General features: G+C 35.8%; 1 protein-coding gene across 5 annotated transcripts in view; it reads right to left on the bottom strand.

Annotated features, from left to right (window-relative positions):
• DPH6 (diphthamine biosynthesis 6) overlaps positions 1 to 20,618 on the bottom strand; it is a 317,109-nt gene that overhangs the window by 287,582 nt on the left and 8,909 nt on the right. For all 5 annotated transcript variants that reach the window (XR_004625731.1, XR_004625730.1, XR_004625732.1 and 2 more), the window contains exon 3: positions 9,704 to 9,897. Coding sequence is in view for 2 of the 5 variants with exons in the window: in XM_011223160.3 (XP_011221462.1) it covers positions 9,704 to 9,897 (194 nt within the window). In the remaining 3 variants the exon portion in view is untranslated. The remainder of the gene's footprint in view (positions 1 to 9,703; positions 9,898 to 20,618) is intronic.

Below are 20,618 nucleotides of genomic sequence, written 5' to 3'. Positions count from 1 at the left end.
CATCTCCAGAATTCCACTTCTCTAATTCATTTCTTGCATCATTATAGTGGTTCAACTTAATGTCAAGTTTCCTTCAATTCTATGTCATTCCTTTTGTAAAGTCCTTCAGGATAGTGGCTTTCAAATTTGTTTAACCATAACAATTTGTTTAACAGCCTAGAATATACATAATATACATGCATACACACGTGTGAATGCACATTTCACAAAATATAATTAACCTTACTATGTACTATGTACTATGTACAATGCATTTTGATATTTTCTATTTTATTCTAGTTTCTTTCATTTAAAGGGGGAAAAATGGTATGACTGAGTGTGGAAAATACCACCTTAGGGGCTTTCTACTGCCTAAATAATCCTTGGCCTAAAATTTAAGACACTCTCTTTTTGCTTCATCTTTACATACTGACTTTCTACTACTCTTTAAACTACTCTTTAAACTCTGAATTTCTTGCTATTTTCCTAATATATCTCATAATTTCCTGCTTCCATGGCTTTGGCTAAGCTCTGCTCCTAATGTCCTAATGTGCAACATTCTTTTAGCCATTCGCCCATGCTGCCTTTGTCAAAATCCAAACAACTTTCAAGGATATCAAATGTAACTTCCCCCATAAGGCCCTCCCAATGCCCCAAACACAAGATTTTTTCCCCCTCAGAATCCCCATAGCCCTTTAAATTGCATACTCCAATGGAAACTCTACCTTGTAGTAGTTTCTTTGTGTACCTGTCTTATCTCCTCAGGCTCTGTGAAGACTGAGACTGTCTCATCATCTCTTTACACTCTTTCCAATTAATGTTTGCAGAATGAAAGACATAAAAGAGTCTATAAATTGCAGTAGTATCAAGTTAAAGTTAACAGGAAAGGTCCAGGTCAATTAATACATCCTTCTGAGTCACTCAATTTTTTCTCGTAACAGCATATCACAGAAAAGGCCTCTACTGAATCATCTCTTAATAATTTTAAAAACTCTAAATATTTATTGACCTTATCTTTGCTTTTTATGGCTATTATATGATTTAGGAACTACAAATCTGCTGAATGAAGATGTTCCCGATTTAAAAGGGGAAAGGCATGGGCACCTGGGTGGCTCAGCTGGTTAAGTGTCTGACTCCTGACTTCAGTTCAGGTCATGATCTCAGGGTCGTGAGATTGAGCCCCACATGGGATTCTCTCTCTCCCTCTGCCCCTTCCCACCCCTAGTTGCATTTGCATACACTCTGTCTCTCTAAAAAAAGGAAAAAAAGGATAAAGTAGATATAAAAAGATCAGTTTAAGATCTACATATCGTTGGGGCGCCTGGGTGGCCCAGTCGTTGGGCGTCTGCCTTCGGCTCAGGGCGTGATCCCGGCGTTCTGGGATCAAGCCCCACATCAGGTTCCTCTGCTGGGGGCCTGCTTCTTCTTCTCCCACTCCCCCTGCTTGTGTTCCCTCTCTCGCTGGCTGTCTCTGTCACATAAATAAAATAAAATCTTTAAAAAAAAAAAAAGATCTACATATTGTTGCGTAACTACCAATAAAGTCCTGTGTCACAAAAAAGTGTTAAGGATAACAATAAATGAATAAAGTAATTTATATTTGTAAGTTTTGATGATATGTTCTTAGTCATTTAATAGACGATACAACAAACACAAGGTAAACTACAGGTCTAGAGATGAAGTAAAAGACTATAGGACAGAAACATACATCTAGTGCCTTAGACAACACAACTCCAAAGTAGACATCTACAAAAAGTTTCTTACAAAATAAATGGTAGACTAGTCAGGAAAAAGGACAAAATGTCAATAGGACACAGACAACAGAGGCTTGAAAGACAGGTCAAATATACCCAACATACTCTAAAATATATAGAATAGATGTTAAGATAGAAATCTATAGTTTGTAGAAGAAAGGAATATAGGGACATAAAAGTCAACTAGAGAATTTATGGAGAGGCACTGAATCAGGCAAAAAATAAAGTATACATGTGCATGTTTAATACACACACACTATCAGTGATACCAAGTGGAGAAAGGTGATCATTTTGCTACATGAGGGACTCACATTTTCTAGGCTTTGGGGGAATCTACAGATGAAGACTCTACATCTGTGATAAGCTTACAAACTATAATAACTAACAAATATAATCCAACATTTTATTTCCAGACAGATCTTCCATCATGTGCTTTCCATGCATGCTTGACTTTATTGTCTGAAGGGCCGGCGACAACAGCCTCAATAAAATCGCACCTGGGAGTCGAAATGACACTTGTCTGTGCTAATTCCAACTCTTCTGTTTGGGGTCCAGAATCGATACTAGCAAAACATTTCTTGTGCCAAGGGACCAGGTTTAATGTCCAAAATCTTGGGAATTGACAGGGCTTGAGGCAAGCTGTACAATGCTGAAGAGCCAGGAGCAATCTGTATAGGGCTATGTGCCTGTTTAATTAGCAGTATGTCTGGGTCCTCCCTGAAAATCTTAAGACCCTTTTATGTGTTCCTCACACTTCAAATCCTTTGGATTTGCTTCAAGCCACCCAACCATCTAGGGTTTTCTTCACCAAGATCCAAGGTGAAAAGAGATCCAGAGAGCAAAATTCCACCATAATCATGTTTTCTAACATGCAAATACCAAAAATAATTTGAAAAACTGTCTGTTCAGCATTTTTATAAAATATTCTGCAGCTGGAAATTATTCTCGGTACACTTAGTGGTTACACTGCCAAACCTGATAGAGTATCTTATTTTGCAAAGTTTCACAATGATGCCTATTCCATGTAAGCTTTTAAGTGGAAAAACAAAAACAAAATGAATTTACCAATGGTTTTACACATATTTTGCAACAGTGTTGTGGCTCCCCTGAATTAGATAATTATTATATAAAATATAATTTGTTAAAGTTTGGACTAATTTGTTCAACAATCCTTTAAAAGTCAACTACTTGTCAGAAATATTGCTGGACACTAGAGATATAAAAATGAAGAGTACTGCCTAGTTCTTTTTTTTTTTTTTAAAGATTTTATTTATTTATTCGACAGAGATAGAGACAGCCAGTGAGAGAGGGAACAAGCAGGGGGAGTGGGAGAGGAAGAAGCAGGCTCATAGCGGAGGAGCCTGATGTGGGGCTTGATCCCACAACGCCGGGATCACGCCCTGAGCCAAAGGCAGACGCTCAACCACTGTGGCCACCCAGGCGCCCCGAGTACTGCCTATTTCTTTGAGGATCTTACTGTCTAGCAAAAGACAGTCACATAAGCAATCTTACCAATGTCCTGAGAAAAACAGTAGAGGTATAGACAAGCAGAAAAGGAAAAGGCAGGAAGTAAATAAATTAGAGACAATTTCATAGAAGGGTATGAGGTGAGAAGAGGTTCTTCAGCACAGAAATAAGAGTATGGAAAAGCACGGGCAAAGATTCAGACATGAAAAGCAATCTCCTAGAAACCTAATTAGTTCATTATAACTTGAACCCAGAAATTTGTGTGGGAATGACAGGATCAGACAGGTAAGAATGCAAGGGTCTCTTCTTAAAGAGTCTTTTGTGTCAGGCTAATGTGTCCATAGTTTATCTCAATACTGGGTTATTAAGGTACTTCTAACAATATAGTAGAAGGGCTGAATGGTACACAAAGCAATACTGAAGGCAAGTTGACAAGTTAGGAGCCTCTTGCACACTACAGGTGAAAAACAAGTAATGGTGAGAATGAGATCAAAGGGTCAGATATCAGAAGTCATGGAAGCAATATCGACAAGTCCTAGAGATCCAATAGTGGTGGTTGGCATGGAAACTGAGAGAAAGTAGAAATCCAGTAGTGAGGCTCCAGGCTAGACTCAGGTGATATGGTAAATGAAGATGATTTTAACTAAGAAGGAAATATAGGAAATGGAGCAAGTTTGTGAAGAAAGAGAATGAGTAAATTTTGAACTTGTTGAGTTTATCATTTCTATAGAATATTAAGGTGGAGAAATCATGAGCCACTGAATACAAGTCCCAGAGTATAAGCTCACTGTTGTGGTTCTGATGATCAACTATTTTTGAAAGAGGTTAAAAGGGAAGGAGGGAGAGAAGAGATGGAGGGAGATACTGAAAGAAGACCCATTTAGGATGGTGCCCAAGTTTGTAAGCAGCTGAAACCTACGTATTTTTCAGGAAACCTGCTGCTTTTTACCTCCCTGACACAGTATGCACTTCTACCAGCAACAGCCTGCTTTGTATTTGGAGACCCACTTTTCCCCAATGGGTTCTATTCTTCCCACAGAACCATAGTAAAATATGGTTCCAGTAATCATGACTCCAACTCTTGCTCCAGGAATGACACATGACCTAAGCCTATCCAGTCAAATGAAATCATCTTCTCCCAACAACAAGTGGCTTACAGATGATACAAGTCAGGCCACTAAGTGACAATGAAATATAATTGGGTTTTCCTTCAAGTTATTTTAAAAGACTGGAGATTTTCCTACTAGATTTGAACCAAGAAGAATGGGACCAGGAGCCATCTTCTGACTACAAGGGTCTAGTCAGAGAATGGAATCAACAGAAAATAGAAGAAAGAGATGGAAATCGGTGGGGGAAAAGATTTTGATTATATAATTTGTGGCGTGTATCTAATTTACTTGAAGCCAAACTTATCTTTAGGTTATTGTCAATAAATTCTCTTCTTCTTAAAGGAATGCTTGTGCACTGTTGGAGGGAATGCAAACTGGTGCAGCCACTGTGGAAAACAGTATGGAGGTTCCTCAAAAAGCTATAAATAGAACTACCATATGACCCAATAATTCCACTACTGGATACTTACCCAAAGATTACAAAAACACTAATTTGAAAAGATATATGCACCCCTATGTTTGCTGTAGCATTATTTTCAATAGTGAAATTATGGAAGCAGCTCAAGTGTCCATTGATAAATGAATGGATAAAGAAGAGGTGGTAAATATATTCAATGGAATATTATTCAGCCATTAAAAAATGAAATCTTGCCATTTGTAATAGCATGGATGGATCTAGAGAATACAATGCTAAGTGAACTAAATCAGTCAGAGAAAGACAAATACCATATGATTTCACTCACATTTGGAATTTAAGAAACAAAACAAATGAATAAAGCAAAAAAGAGACAAACCAAGAAGGAGACTCTTGTAATCAAAACAAATCTTACTAATACAAACAGTAAAGTGGCAACTGATGTTTTCTATAAATATTAAGTTAAAGTCTAGTTTAAAAAAATCAGCCAGTTATTTATAAACTTTTCTATCAATAGTAAACATTCTATTTAAAAAAATGAAGACAATTACTCATTTATTATTGCATTCAAATTACAACACAAGTGTCAGTTAAGGAATTTAAGGTCATCGACACCAAGATAAAATGCCTAGTGAGAAAAAGAATATGAGAGAAGAAAAGTACCAAGGATTAGAAGAGGAAGACTGAAACTGAATATTCAACTTTGGGAAGAATATGAAATGAATTCCATTAGAAAGAAATTAACACAGATTTCTGGATGAAGAAAGTTCATTAAAATGAAAACAAAGGTATAACCTCTAGAAAACAAAGAGAATGTGGGGCAGGCAGGGGCAGACATCATTGGCAAAAAGGACTTCAATAAATTTCTTGAGTCAGCAGATCAAGGAACAATGACTGATAAATGAGCATAAGAAACTGTAACGTATTATTTGCATTTAAGAGAAGAAAGTCAAGGAAGAAAACAAACTAGGCTACATTATCCTGAACTCCAGGTATAACAAGTATGAGATGTAGGGCTGAAAAACTCTAAAATCAAAATGTTCAGTCAGCTTTGCTCTTGCCTTATTCTTAGATATGAATAAGCAACCAAAAGACTACAACATGAAAGAGAAAAAAATATGAGAAAAAAGACCCTAAAGAAAACATTAATATTTTAGGAAACAAAAGATAATGTTTAAAACAACTAATTTGTATTTTAAGAGGGATATAAGGATCTTACATCTATAGAAGGAGAAATAAGCTGTTATAAAAAAGAAACAATCCATAAACAAGTAATGTTATTGAATCCCGAAAACATGATTGCTAAGAAAGTAGGGTATTTAAAAAGGAAATCTCACATAATGTACAACAAAATGACATAAGGGTAGAAAATAATGTGAGAAAAGACAAGAGACATGAAGATTCAATCTAGGATCTAACATCTGATCAGTAAGAGTACCAGAAAAAGAAAATCGAGAGAATCAGGAGAGCAAATTATCAAACAAATAAAGGAAGAGGATTTCACACAGCCATCCTCAAACTACAATTCTATTGGCTCTGCTATTTTTTGTGACAGATCTGACATCAGGTTTTCTTCCATCCAAAAACAAAAAGCCATAGCAATTCTAGGTCTTACATCCACACATCCTTCTATACTAAAAAAGTGTTTAACATCTGCCAACCATCCATCATCCTAGGCTTCATTCTATTTGGTACATATAGGTCAACAAAACCATCACCGATCCAATTGCTATAATCAGGAGAATGCCATGTTGTGAGTGGCTTTCACCTGGAATTATGGGAAAGAGGACAGGACATGCTGCCACTCAATAGGAAGCTTCAGAAGGGATACTGGAGAAGCAACCTTCAATATCCAATGCATTGTTGTGACATTTCAATACACCAACCATTAAGACAAAATCGTAAAAGTTAAAGGAGAGGAAAAACGACTCCGCTAAAAAGAACAAAAATCACATCAGCATCAAATTTCTCATCAGCAAAATGCTAGCAGACCATGGAGCAATATCTTCAATGGTTTGAGGAAAAATTACTTTTCAATCTAAAATTTTAAGTTCAACCAATGTATCCATCAAATGTGAGGGCAGAAAAAGAACATTGTCAAAATGTAAGGATTTCAAAGGAATTTTCTTAAAGATGGACTCTACTAAAAAGAGGAAATAACCAAGAAAATAACCAAAAACAGTAAGAAGTGCCTCCAAACCACTGAAGAAAGAATGAATGTGTTAATCCTTAAATATATTCTCCATAGGGATATGGTGTTTACATGTATCCTTCAGTAATGATTACATTTCTTCCATGGCTTAAAAAGAAAACACAAAAAATTTGAAAATGACTGTATTTCCAGGAAATAATCCAAGTTATCTATATATATGCCAAATTAATCCAGTTGAAAACCATGGGGACATTTTAATATTAAATAAATCCTAAAGAATAAAAAAAGGCTAGCTATATGAAAACCAGGTTATCTTGTAACCTTGAGATATACATATGTATCTACTTGTCATAACTACCCGGAATCTGTGAGATATAAAGGCTTATTACATTTCCATTAGTTTTCAAAACTTCTACAAAATAATTAGGAAATTTAACTCTGTAAATTCTTCCAAGTCATTGTGACTTCTTTTCAGTAATTAGTCAATTACACACTTTGCAAAAACTAACATCTCCTACTCAAAAATAAGCTCTAATTTTTTGGGGAAAAAAGAGACACAAAAACAAAAGATTGACTTACATATAAAAGTCACAAAACTGCAACCTGTTATAAATAAACGTTTACATTGAAAATGAATCTAAATGCTTCCAATGCTCATTAATATTCAAAGGATTAAAAAACGCAATTCCATCTTTTCCTTAGAATGAGTGAACACTAACTTGAAGAATTATAGCTCTTCTAGATTCGTTTTTTTCCATAATTACTCAATTATTTGTCAGAATATATAAGACCTCTATTGGAATCCTTACCCCAGTGTTTCACAAATGGATTTAACTATGAAAGCCTGGTTATACAGTATCTTCCATAAAAGCAATATACTTCTAATATTTATGCCCTTAAAATATCCTATAGTAAAATTAATATTTCTATACAGAAAAAGAAGGAACTATTTAGTCCCCGACAACTTGATAACATCTCTTTCAACTATAGTTATAATTACCATGTATGAACTTCCAAAGCAGTTGTCAAGATTTAACATTAGCATTAATTTATGTCATAACTGATGGTTACTATAAAGATAATGGCAAAGCATCCATTTCTCCAAAGACAGCATGGATCGAAAGGGAAATTTCTTCTTAATTACTACTAATCTGCCCATTTTTAATTAAATTGATTAGTAATTTATTATCTTTCCCTTTCTTGGAAGGCTGTTATTATCACACAGCTTCTCCAAAGTTATCAGTTATCAGTGATTTTTAAGCAATCCAATTACTTCTCATGTGAGTCCCACCATTTTGTAATATCGGTTTATGCTAAAAATGTATTACCCAATTCTTTGTACTCTGGAAAAGAAATTTTAAAAATGCAGACTTTGCACTCAGTATTTCACACCTTAAAGTGAAAATGTCAAGATCTTATTTGTATAGAGAAAACCATCTAAAGCAGAACTTTTATGCCTTTCTCCCTTGTTTGATAATCAAAATAGTTGTTACTAGTATGCATCTTCCCACAGGAAAGTAAGGAGGTCCCTGCACTTTCCTACGAAAAAATAATCTACTTCTTATGCTATCCATAACTAAACAGTAAATTATGGCATTATTCCAAAAATGTTTCCCATCAGTTTGTTTTTTAAAGGGTAAATAAAAATGAAAATGTGCTGACATACAAAATGAGAAATATTTTAATTAAGCAAACTTTGAAAGAATTTAAGTCCTTCATATATTTTTCTTAATCAAAATCCTTAATTGGTATTAAGTTTTGATCAGCATCAAATTTAAAGTATAACACTGAGGTAGCTATTTGAGACCAGCAAATTTTCATGACATTAGTTCATAATATAACTTCTGAAAAGCTGAGCTTCTCTGAAGAATGAGAAAATGAAATGCAATGTCCCTTGGTAGAAAGGACAGCAATCTTTCTTTCCTTTGTGAAAATATTCTAAGACAAGCGGGATTTATTGGCTTAAAGTCTCTATTTCATTAGATATGTCTTGTATGAATTGACTGACTGAATAACTGACTGAAAAAAATTTGTATTATGAAGAATACAGAATGTATTCAAATAGTTAACTATCAATGAGAATGAAAAGATAATGGCTTAATATAAAATAATCTCCATGAATTAACATGTACTGAATATAGTATCTATTAGATATATGAGCCCCACACTTTGCTCTCCTAAATTTTCTTTTTAGAAAAATTAACAATGAATGAATGCACAATGGCTGCTAAACTCTTATGTACTGGGACTTAAGTATTTAATTCATACCTCTCTTACCAGATTTAAGCAAGGCTCAGTCTCTCACTTTCATTAGGTCTATTTAAATTTCACCATACCAGAAAGGTTTTGCTTGACCACCCCTTGTCATCACTGCTTATCACCTTGACTGTCATTCTTCTCCATAATACTCCTTACCACCAAGCATATGATTTTCTTGTCTGTCCATTATCTATGTGCTTCCACTGGAAAGTAAGCTCCAGCAGAACACGGCTTTGTCTGATTTGTTCATTGCCCTATCTCCAGTGCCTAGAATTATATACCATGCACATAGTAGGCATTCAGTAAGTATTTGCTTTAAAAAAATGATTAAAAGGTCATCAGCCACAAAATCCTAAGGAAAACTTAATTAAATATCATCTGACAATCCTGAACGCCAAACTATAACAGAAGTTTTGTTTTTAAATCGTACTTAATATAAAGGCACAGTAAGTGTTCCTTTCTATCCCAAAAAGACAAAGTTTCTTTTCAAAGAATAGTCGGGCTACTAACAGTTGTTAATTATGTATTACTAAATAATTCAGTTAATGTAATTGGTCACTAGGCATACCTTAACAAGTTTCAAAAGCTCATAGAGATCTTCCACCTCATCACCTTCACATCTGGTGTACACTCGTCCTGTATCCACACTCCTTCCACGTATGGTGCGGCGATAGAGGGGAAGGGCCATCGCTTCTGCATACAAATCAATGGCATGATGACCCACTGTCTGATACATGTAGCTATCCAGTTCATCTGATCCCACTGCAACAATGAAAGTGGAAATAATCAGTAAAACAGAGTGAAAAAGAAAGGAGATTTGAAAGTCCATCTGAGTTTTACTGCCTGGAGACTTACTATACTCTATCTCTCTGCATTTATGAAGTGAAATCAAGTGGAAGAGCTGCACATTTGCCCATAGCCGCATCCAGTTCACATCAGCTCCAGTCATCTCTACCGCTAACTACAAATACATATACATTTTTAAAACTATATACAATAAATGTTTAAAGAGAATAATATAGCCAATAAATTTTGATTAGTTTATTCAATTAAAGATTGTATTACATAAATGTTTCTCAAATCATTCAAGGTTATTTACCAAGTCATCTAGAGTTGTAGGAAAAAAACCTTTCTTAACTAAATAGCTACTTGGTTAACACGTGACAAATATTTGTAAGAATAAGTTACATGCTCTTGATATATTTTATATTGAATGTTTCAACAAGATATATAAAAATATATAAATTATGAGGCAGTCCAAGATGGCTGAATAAAAAGAACTTGAACTCACCTCCTTCCTCAGACGTACTAAAACTACAGTTACATATGGAATAATTCCTGTTGAATTCTAGCTGAATAGCTCCCTCCACAACAAGGGATAAAAGGGCCACATCAAGGTGGGTGGCAGAAGCCAAGACTCAATCTCACCCCAAACCTCAGGAGTGACTTACAACAGGGAGGTATCTCACAATACTGAAGACTCTCTCCGAGGAATGAGGAGTTTATGCCATCTGACACCCCAACCCTGTAGGACCTGCACTGGAAAGACAAGCCCCCAAAACATCTGGCTTTGAAAACCAAAGGGGCATACACCCAGAGGGACTGGGATTTACTCAAGGATCTGAGACACTCCTTTTGAGGAGCTTGTGCAATGACTCACTCCTCCCAGGACGCAGCACAAAGCCAGCAGTTTGAGAATTGACTGGATTAAACGTGCAGATTCATTTCCTAATGTAAAAGTGTCTGCTGAAGGGGCAGGGACGAGTAGGGACTTTCTTTGGAGATGGAAAGCACCATTTTCCCACTGTCCATCTCTCTCTACCTTGCTAGTACTGGTGGCAAGTGCAGGTGTCTGGCCCCCAACACTTTTCTCCTACATGGTTAAAGTTATGGGCATGCCCCACCCTCAGTGCTCTTTCTTGGCCTTGGTAAATCCATGGGTGAGCCCCACCTCCAGAGCTCTTTTCCTCCACTGCCAAAGTTGTGGGCATGTACTACCCCAGTGCTCCTCCCACATCTTGCTAAAGCCATAAGCGTGCTCTGCACCCAGCACTGTTCCCCTGACTCACTAAAACCATGAACAGCTCACGCTTAGCACTCTCCTGCAGCGTCACTAAAGCTGGCCACCAAGCACAGTTCACACAAGGGACATCCCTTGATCGCCACAACCTGGTAGCCAGAGGGGCTTCTATTTCTGGGCCTCACAGGACTATAAAAATCAGAAAGACAGCTCTGCACAGGCTACCAAACCCACAGCACTGCACAGACAGCAGACTGAAACCCATCCCAAGTCTTCCTGTGAAAAAGGCCCATCTACTTGTCCTGGAGCTTCAAACTGAGGGACAGGCTTCATGTTAGTCACATATCTAGAGATTACAGAGGTGCTCTCAGGGACCACAGGCAAGAAGATACCTTCTTTGAACCCCCCCTTGGCCTTGTCACAGCTCACTGGTACCTCCCGGAAAGAAGCTTATACACTTGCCTGAAGCCCTGCTTTTTGTAACTATTGCCCAGGGGACACCTCCACATCTCCTGGTCTGGCAGCAGAGTTTACACTTGTGGCCCCACAGAAATGTATATATTTGCATTCTTTAAAAGCTGCTGCCTGAGGATCTGGTTTCCAGTCAGCCTCAAACTAGGTCTTGACTGATATCACTCTGTTTAGAACACTGACAGGTCTTGGCACACCTTCAACAATGGAGACCTATCAAGAATAAATCAGTCTACTTAGACAATCACAAAAGTTCAAGTGACAACCAAGAGCGGGGCAAAGCTGAACAACAAGGTTCATCTCCTAAAGAAGGCCACTCCTTAAAGGTTGGTAGAGGGAGTTGTTTCATCTAATACATAGAAACAAACAGAGTAAAGCAAAACAAAGAAACAGAGGAATACGTTCCAAATGAAAGAACAAGAAAAAATATCAGAAAAACATCTTAATGAAGAGGTGTTAAGTAATTTACCTGGTGAAGAGTTCAAAGCAGTAGTCATAAAGATGTTCACCAACTCGAGAGAATGGATGAGCACCGTGAAACTTCAACAATGAGGCAGAAAATATAAGAAAGTACTAAACAGAACCCACAGAGCTGAAGAATACAATAACTGAATTGAAAAATACACTACAGGGGTTTGATAGCAAACAAAGTAGAAAAGGGATCAGTGAGCTGCAAGACAAAGCAATGGAACTCACCCAAAAAGAACAGAAAAGAAAAAAAAATGAAGATAGCTAAAATGACTTACAAGACAACATTAAGGGTAATAACAGTCACATTACTGAGGTCCCACAAGGAGAAGAGAGAAAGAAACAGAAAGCTTATTTAAGAAATAATGACCAAAAACTTCCCTAACCTGAGGAAACAGACATCCAAGTCCAGAAATCAAAGAGGGTTCCAAACAAGATGAACTCAAAAAAATCTGTACCAAGATACATTATAATTAAAATATCAAAAGGTAAAGATAGAGAATATCAAAAGCAGTAAGAAAAAAAAAACAACAACCAGTTACATACAAGAGAACCCCCCAACCCCCCACCCAAGAAGACTATCAGCTGTTTTTTCAGCAAAAACTTTGCAGGCCAGAAGAGAGTATCATAATATACTCAAAGTGCTGAAAGGGAAAATAAAACAAAACTTCCAACCAAGAATAATCTACCCAGCAAAATTATCATTCAGAACTGAAGGAGAGATAATAAGTTTTCCAGAAAAGAAAAACTAAAGGAATTTACCACCACTAAACTGGCCTTATAAGAAATTTTAAAGGGACTTCTTTAGGGTATAAAGAAAAGGCACTATCTAATAACTAGAACACATGGGTTAAGGCAAATATATAGTACAGGTAGTGAATTAACCACTTATAAAATCAGCTTAAAGGCTAAAGAGCAAAAGTAGAAAAATTAACTATAATTATAATAGTTAAGGGATATACAAAATTAAAAGATATACAACATAATATTAAAAACATGAAATGGGAGGGACTATAACTTTTAGAATGCATTCAAATTAAAGTTGCTATCAACTTAGAACAGACTACTATATATATATATATATGGCAACCAAAAACTAAAAACCTATAGTAGATATGCAAAATAAGAAATTAATCTAAACATAACACTAAAAAAGGCATTAAACCACAAGGAAAGACAGCAAGAAAAGAGGATATTAACAGAGAGAAACTACAAAAAGACAGGAAAGTTAACAAAATGGCAGTAAGTTATATGCCTATAAATAATTACTTTAAATGTAAATGGACCACATTTTCCAATCAAAAAAGACAGTGTGACTGAATGGATTTATTAAGAAAAAAAAAAAAGGTGCCTGGGTGGCTCAGTCGTTAAGCGTCTGCCTTCAGCTCAGGGCGTGATCCCGGAGTCTGGGATCGAGCCCCACATCAGGCTCCTCTGCTATGAGCCTGCTTCTTCCTCTCCCACTCCCCCTGCTTGTGTTCCCTCTGTCACTGGCTGTCTCTCTCTCCATCAAATTAATAAATAAAATCTTTAAAAAAAGAAAAAGCGAATCACAAGACTCATCTCTTTTGCCTAAGACTAACTTTAGATCTAAGGACACACACAGAAAATAAAGGGATGGAAAAGATATTCCATGCAAATGTAAACAAAAAGAAAGTGGTATCACTACACTTACATCTGACAAAAATAGACTTTAAAACAAAGACAGTAACAAAAGACAAAGAGCATCATATAATGATAAGAGGGTCAATCCCAAAAGATGATATAAAATTTGTAAATATTTGTGCACCAACAGAGAAGCACCTAATTATATAAAGATTACCAGATCAAATATTACCACACCCAAAGGAGAAATTAACAGCAATACAATAATAGTAGAGAACTTTAATACCCCTACTTACATCAATAAACAGATCATCCAGAGAGAAAAAGCAAGAAGGAAACATCAGCCTTAAATGACACATAAAACCAGATGGACTTGATAGATTTACACAGAATATTCCATCCAAAAGCAGAAGAATACACATGTTCTTCTCAAGTGCACATGGAACATTATCCAGGATAGAACTCATGTTATGCCACAAAAAAACTCAATAAATTTAAGAAGTCTGAAATAATCNTCCAAAAGCAGAAGAATACACATGTTCTTCTCAAGTGCACATGGAACATTATCCAGGATAGAACTCATGTTACGCCACAAAAAAACTCAATAAATTTAAGAAGTCTGAAATAATATCAAGCATCTTCTCCAACCACAATGGTATGAAACTAGAAATCAATTACAAGAAGAAAACTGGAAAAATCATAAGAAGGTGGAGATTAAACAACATGCTACTGAACTAATAGGTCAATAAAGAAATCAAACGGGAAGTAAAAAAATACCTTGAGACAAATGAAAATGGAAATATAACAATCCAACATCTACAGGATGGAGCAAAGGCAATTATGAGAGGGTAGTTCATTACAATACAGGCCTACCTCAAGAAACAAGACAAATCTCAAATACACAATCTAACTTAACATCTAAGGAACTAGAAAAAGAATAATCAAAGCCCCAAGCTAGAAGTAAGGGAACAATGCACAGTAGTGCAGAAATAAATGAAATAGAAACTAAAAAGACAAAAGAGAAGATCAAAGAAATTAAGAGCTGGTTCTTGGAAAAGATAAACAAAATTGACAAAACTTTAGCTAGAATTCAGCAAGAAAATAAGAGGACTTCGAATAAATAAAATCAGAAATGAAAGAAGACTTGTTACAACTGATACCACAGAAATACAAGGCACCATAGGAGTTACTAAGAACAATTATATGCCAACAAATTGGGCAATGTAGAAGAAATGGATGTTTTTAGAAACATATGGTCTTCCAAGGCTAAATCATAAAGAAACTGAAAATCTTGAAGAGACTGATAGCTAGTAAGGAGATTGAATCAGGAATCAAAAACCTCCCAAAAAACAAAAGTCCAGGACCAAATGGTTTCACTGGTGAATTCTACCAAACATTCAAAAAAGATTTTATAACCATCCTTCTCAAACTCCTCCAAAAAACACTTAAGAACACTTCCAAACTCATTTTACAAGGCCAGCTTTACCCATACCACAAAACAAGAAAATAACAGGCCAAATATCCCTAATGAACACAGATGCAAAAATCCTCAACAAAATATTAGCCAAATGAATTCAACAACACATTAAAAGGAACATACGCAATGATCAAGTACATTAAAAGGAACATACACCATGATCAAGTAGAATGTACTCCAGGGTAGTAAGATGGTTAAATATCTGCAAAATAATTAATATGAGGCACCATCTAAACTAATGAGGGCTAAAAATCACATGATCACCTCAACAGATGCAGAAAAAGCACTGACAAAATCTGGCATCCATTTATAATAAAAATTCTCAGCAAAATGGATATAGAGGGAATGCACCTCCACATAATAGAGGCTACATATGACAAGACCACAGCTAACATCATCCTCGATAGTGAGAAGCTGAAAGCTTTTCCTCTAAGATGGAATAAGACAACGACACCCATTCTTATCACTTTTTAAAAAAAATATTTTATTTATTTGAGAGAGAGAGAGCATGAGTGGAGAGAGGGGCAGAAACAGAATCTCAAGCAGACTCCACACAGAGCATGGGGCCCAGCACAGGGCTCGAACCCACAACCCATGAGATCACGACCTGAGCCAAAACCAAGAGTTGGATGCTTAACCAACTGAGCCACCCAGGCACCCCACCACTCTTCATCACTTTTATTCAACATAATACTGTAAGCCCTGGTCACAGCTACTAAGAAAAAAAATCTACATTAGGAAGAAGTAAAACTGTCACTATTTGCAGATGATATGGTACTATATATAGAAAACCCTACAGACTCCACAAAAAAACTATTATAACTAATGAATGAATTCAGAAAAGTTGCAGGATACAGAAGTCTGTCACATTTTTATACACTAATGACAAACCACCAAAAAGAGAAATTAAAAAAAAATTCCATTTACAATTGCATCAAAAAGAATAAAATACCTAGGAATAAATCTAACCAAGGAGGTGAAAGTCCTGCACACTGAAAACTATAAAGATATTGGTGAAAGAAACTGAAGAGAACACAAATAAATGGAGAGATATTCCATGCTCATACGTTGGAAGAATTAACAATGTTAAGATATCCATACTACCCAAAGCAATCTATAGATTCAATACAATACCTATCAAAATTCCCATGACATTTTTCACAGAACTAGACCAAATAATTTTAAAACTTATTCGGAACCACAAAAGACCCTGAATGGCCAAACCAATCTTGAGAAAGATTGATACGGAGGTATCAAGTTCCTGACTTCAAACTATATTACAAAGCTATAATAATCAAAACAATATGATATTGCCATAAAAACAGACACATAGATGAGTGGAAAAGAATAGTGAGCCCACAAATAAACCCACGCATATACGGTTGACTACTTTACTACAAAGGAGCCAAGAATATACATTGGGGAAAGGATAGTCTCTTCAATAAATGGTGTTGAGAAAGCTGGACAGCCACTTTCAAAAGAATGAAACTACATATACCATATATGAAATGAATTTAAAATAGATTAAATATTTGGACAAATCAGAATTCAAAACAGATGAAAGACCTGAAATCACAATAATTCTAGAAGAAACACAGATGGGAAGTTCTTCGACATTGGTCTTGGCATTCAAGTTTTGGATTGGACTCCAAAAGCAAAAATAAGTGGGACTACACCAATCTCAAAAGCTTCTACACAGCAAAAGAAACTACCAACAAAATGAAAAAGGAACCTACTGAATGGAAGAAAATATGTGCAAATCATATATCCAATAAGGGGTCAATAGCCAAAATACATAAAGAACTTATACAACTTGAGAGCAAAAAAACCCCTCAAACAATCCAAATAAAAATGGTCAGAGGATCTAAACAGACATTTTTCTAAAAAAGACATAGAGATGACCAACAGGCACGTGAAAGGATATTAAACATCGCTAATTATTAGAGAAATGCAAATCAAAACCACAATGACCACCTCAACTGGCCAGAACGGTAATTACTAAAAAGACAAAAAATAACAAGAATTGGAGAGGATGTGGAGAAAAGGGAATCCTCCTACACTACTGGTGGGAATGTAAATTGATACAGCCATTATGGAAAACAGTATGGAGGTTACCCAAAAAATTAAAACTGGCACTTATATGACCCAGCAATTCCACCTCTTGGTAATCATCCAAAGAAAACAAAAATGCTAATTCAAAAAGATATATGCACCCCCATGTTCACTGCAGCATTATTTACAATAGCCAGGATATGGAAACAATATAAGTGTCCATCAATGGACAACTGGATACAGAAGATGTGGCATACATACTGCCACATACAAGGGCATTATGCTAAGTGGAATAAGTCAGACAGAGAAGGACAAATATCAAATGATTTCACTTACCTGTGGAATTTAAAAAGCAAAACAAATGAACAAACAAAAAACAAAACCAAAGCCATTGAGAATAGACTTGTGGTTATCAGAGGGAAAGGGAATTGAAAGGGGATGCGCAAAATGGGTAAAGGTGGTCAATTGTATGGTGATGGATGGTAAGCAGATGTATTGTGGTGATCACTTTGTAGTTTAAACAAATATTGAATTATTATGTTGCGTACCTGAAACTACTATGTTACTCACCAACTTCATCTCATTAAAAAAATAATAATAAATCACCATGTCTCAGGTGGACTCGTAAGTTTTGTAATACATTTTAAACAAAATTGTTTATCTAAAAAAAGAAAAAGGAATTCAATTTTGTTAGAGCAGTTAAAAATGAATACAGAAACATAAGCTAAGCAATAACACAATCCCTGGTTTTGCAAGATTCCACAAATATTGATACAGTTAAAATGATGAGTTACATCAGACTTTTTGATGATATAAGGAATCTTACAAATATACTAGAACAGACTTTTGATCTTCTACATTTACTTTTTAAAAAAAAAAGAATCATGAATGAACAAAATATTATTTTCAGATATCCATCATAGCATTATTAATAATACACTAAAAATTATAATGTATTCATATAATGAAATACTATGCAACCATCAATATTAGTTTCAGGTGTGCAACATATTGATTTGACAATTCTATACATTGCTCAGTGCTTACCACAATAAACATAGTCACCATCTCCCACCATGCAACAATATTATAATATTATTGAGTATATTCCCATTGTTGTGCTTTACAACCCCATTTTATAAATATAAAAATAAAAGTCTGTACCTCTTAACTTACTTCATCTATTTTACCCATTCCTCTACCCCCTTCCCCAACAACCAACTAGTTGTTTTCTGTATTTAAGAGTCTGTTTTTTTTGTATTTGTTCATTTGTTTAGTTTGGAGTCCATTTATAAATAAAATCATATAATATTTCTATCCCTGTCTGACTTATTTCACTTAGCATAATGTCCTCTAGGCCCATCCATGTTGTTGCAAATGAAGAAGGAGCATTTTCTAAAGCATGTTCTGTAGAATAGGAATCCCATAAGATACTAATAGATACTGGATGAAAAAAAGGATTCCATGGTCAAATAAGTTTATTAAAAATGGGGATAAACGCAGTAAGTAGGTGTCTTTGCTGAATTCTTCCTAGGCTAAGTATGAGAGAGTATGAACCATCTCTGAAATTTATGTACCCTTAGAAGACTTACATTTCATCAGGTTTTGTGTTTCAAAGAAGATATCTAGGAAATGCTGTGATGGGATAATACTTAATGACATGGAAGATGTTCAGAATATGTTAGTAAGTAGGGGCGCCTGGGTGGCACAGCGGTTAAGCGTCTGCCTTCGGCTCAGGGCGTGATCCCGGCGTTACGGGATAGCCCCACATCAGGCTCCTCTGCTGTGAGCCTGCTTCTTCCTCTCCCACTCCCCCTGCTTGTGTTCCCTCTCTCGCTAGCTGTCTCTATCTCTGTCAAACAAATAAATAAAATCTTTAAAAAAAAAAAAAAAGAATATGTTAGTAAGTAAAAAAAAGAAAAAAAGTTAAAAACAATTTGTTTGACATATATGTACGGATGCGTGCATGTACATATATATGCCAAGAATATCCAGTGAACGTGAATATGAAGGATAACCTATAAAAAGGGATGAAAAACTGATATTTTAAGGGCCCCTTCTGTAATCAAAACCATCACCATATCCCATCACATTTTGGCCAACGAAGTCTGAACCCAACCCACACATCAGACTGGCTTCCATGTACTCACATTATTGTTATGTAACTGTCTATTCCTGGTCACAGCAGGAAGTAGAGATATAGCCAAAGTCACCTAAAAACCTTTCAGCTTATCCTCATCTCAGACACACTGGATCTTTAAATGTATTACTTTGAAAGAATATTGATACAACTGAAATTATATATTTAAAGAACTCTGAGCTTCTCAGCAAGAAACCTCCTGATATTAGCATAATAATTAAAACATTTTACTAACTGGGGAGCCTGGGTGGCTCAGTGGGTTGAGCATCTGACTCTTGATTTTACCTCCTGTCAGCCTCAGTCTTAAGCCCCGTCGGGCTCGGTGCTCAGTGGGGAGTCTGCTTGGGATTCTCTCTCCATCTCCAACTCCCCCCATGCAACTCCCCCCCAGTCACATGCTTGTGCTCTCACTCTCTATTTCTCTAGAACAAACAAATAAATCTTAAAAGAATAACAACAACATTTTACTGACTTCAGAAACCTAGAAAACAATTTTCCTTTAAGGCTCCATTTAGTCCTAACCACAATGGAACTAGTATTAATGAAACCTACACTGCAACAGTGGTATGAGATCAAATAAAACCAAAAGGCTCCACTGTTGCCTGAAGTACCTCAATTAACATGCCACAAAAGATCCTACTACAAATTTAAAGAGATGGTTTTGTGAATTTTATGACAAGTTCACATTATCCCCACTGATGGGAATAAATTCCTTTCCAGACTACCCATTGAAAACCCAGTGCCATGAATTCACTTTAACCAGTTTTATACTAAAGTTCTCTCTACCAGTCATTCCTCATTAAGGTTCCTTTTACAACATGTTTTGGGGGGGGGGAAGAAGTCAATCAATGAAACATTCAATAATCACCAACTTCCTGCTGACTTTAAATCAAGATTAGCTAAACCCCTTCCATCTACTAACCCACAGCCATCTATTCTCTTTCACTACAATTACTCTAGTTTCAGCTGATTTTCCAGCTTTTACTTCATAAGATTTTAATTCCATTTACTATTGAATTTTTTCTCACTAACAGTATTCGAAGTAAATGTCTCCATACCATTCTGAGGTATAATTGAAAGATACACTTTGCTTATCATCTTACCCATCCTGCCAGTGAACCATGAGCACATGGAAGATTATACATTAATGATTCAGTACAAAGTAACTATAATGATTCAAGTAGAAAAGCTTAAGACAAACTCCAGGGAGGGAAATTATATCATTGTATGTACTATATATATATATATAT

Source organism: Ailuropoda melanoleuca, chromosome 5 (assembly GCF_002007445.2).
Source record: "Ailuropoda melanoleuca isolate Jingjing chromosome 5, ASM200744v2, whole genome shotgun sequence".
In the NCBI taxonomy this organism is placed as follows: Eukaryota; Metazoa; Chordata; class Mammalia; order Carnivora; family Ursidae; genus Ailuropoda; species Ailuropoda melanoleuca.
This window is presented reverse-complemented; position numbering and strand designations above follow the sequence as displayed.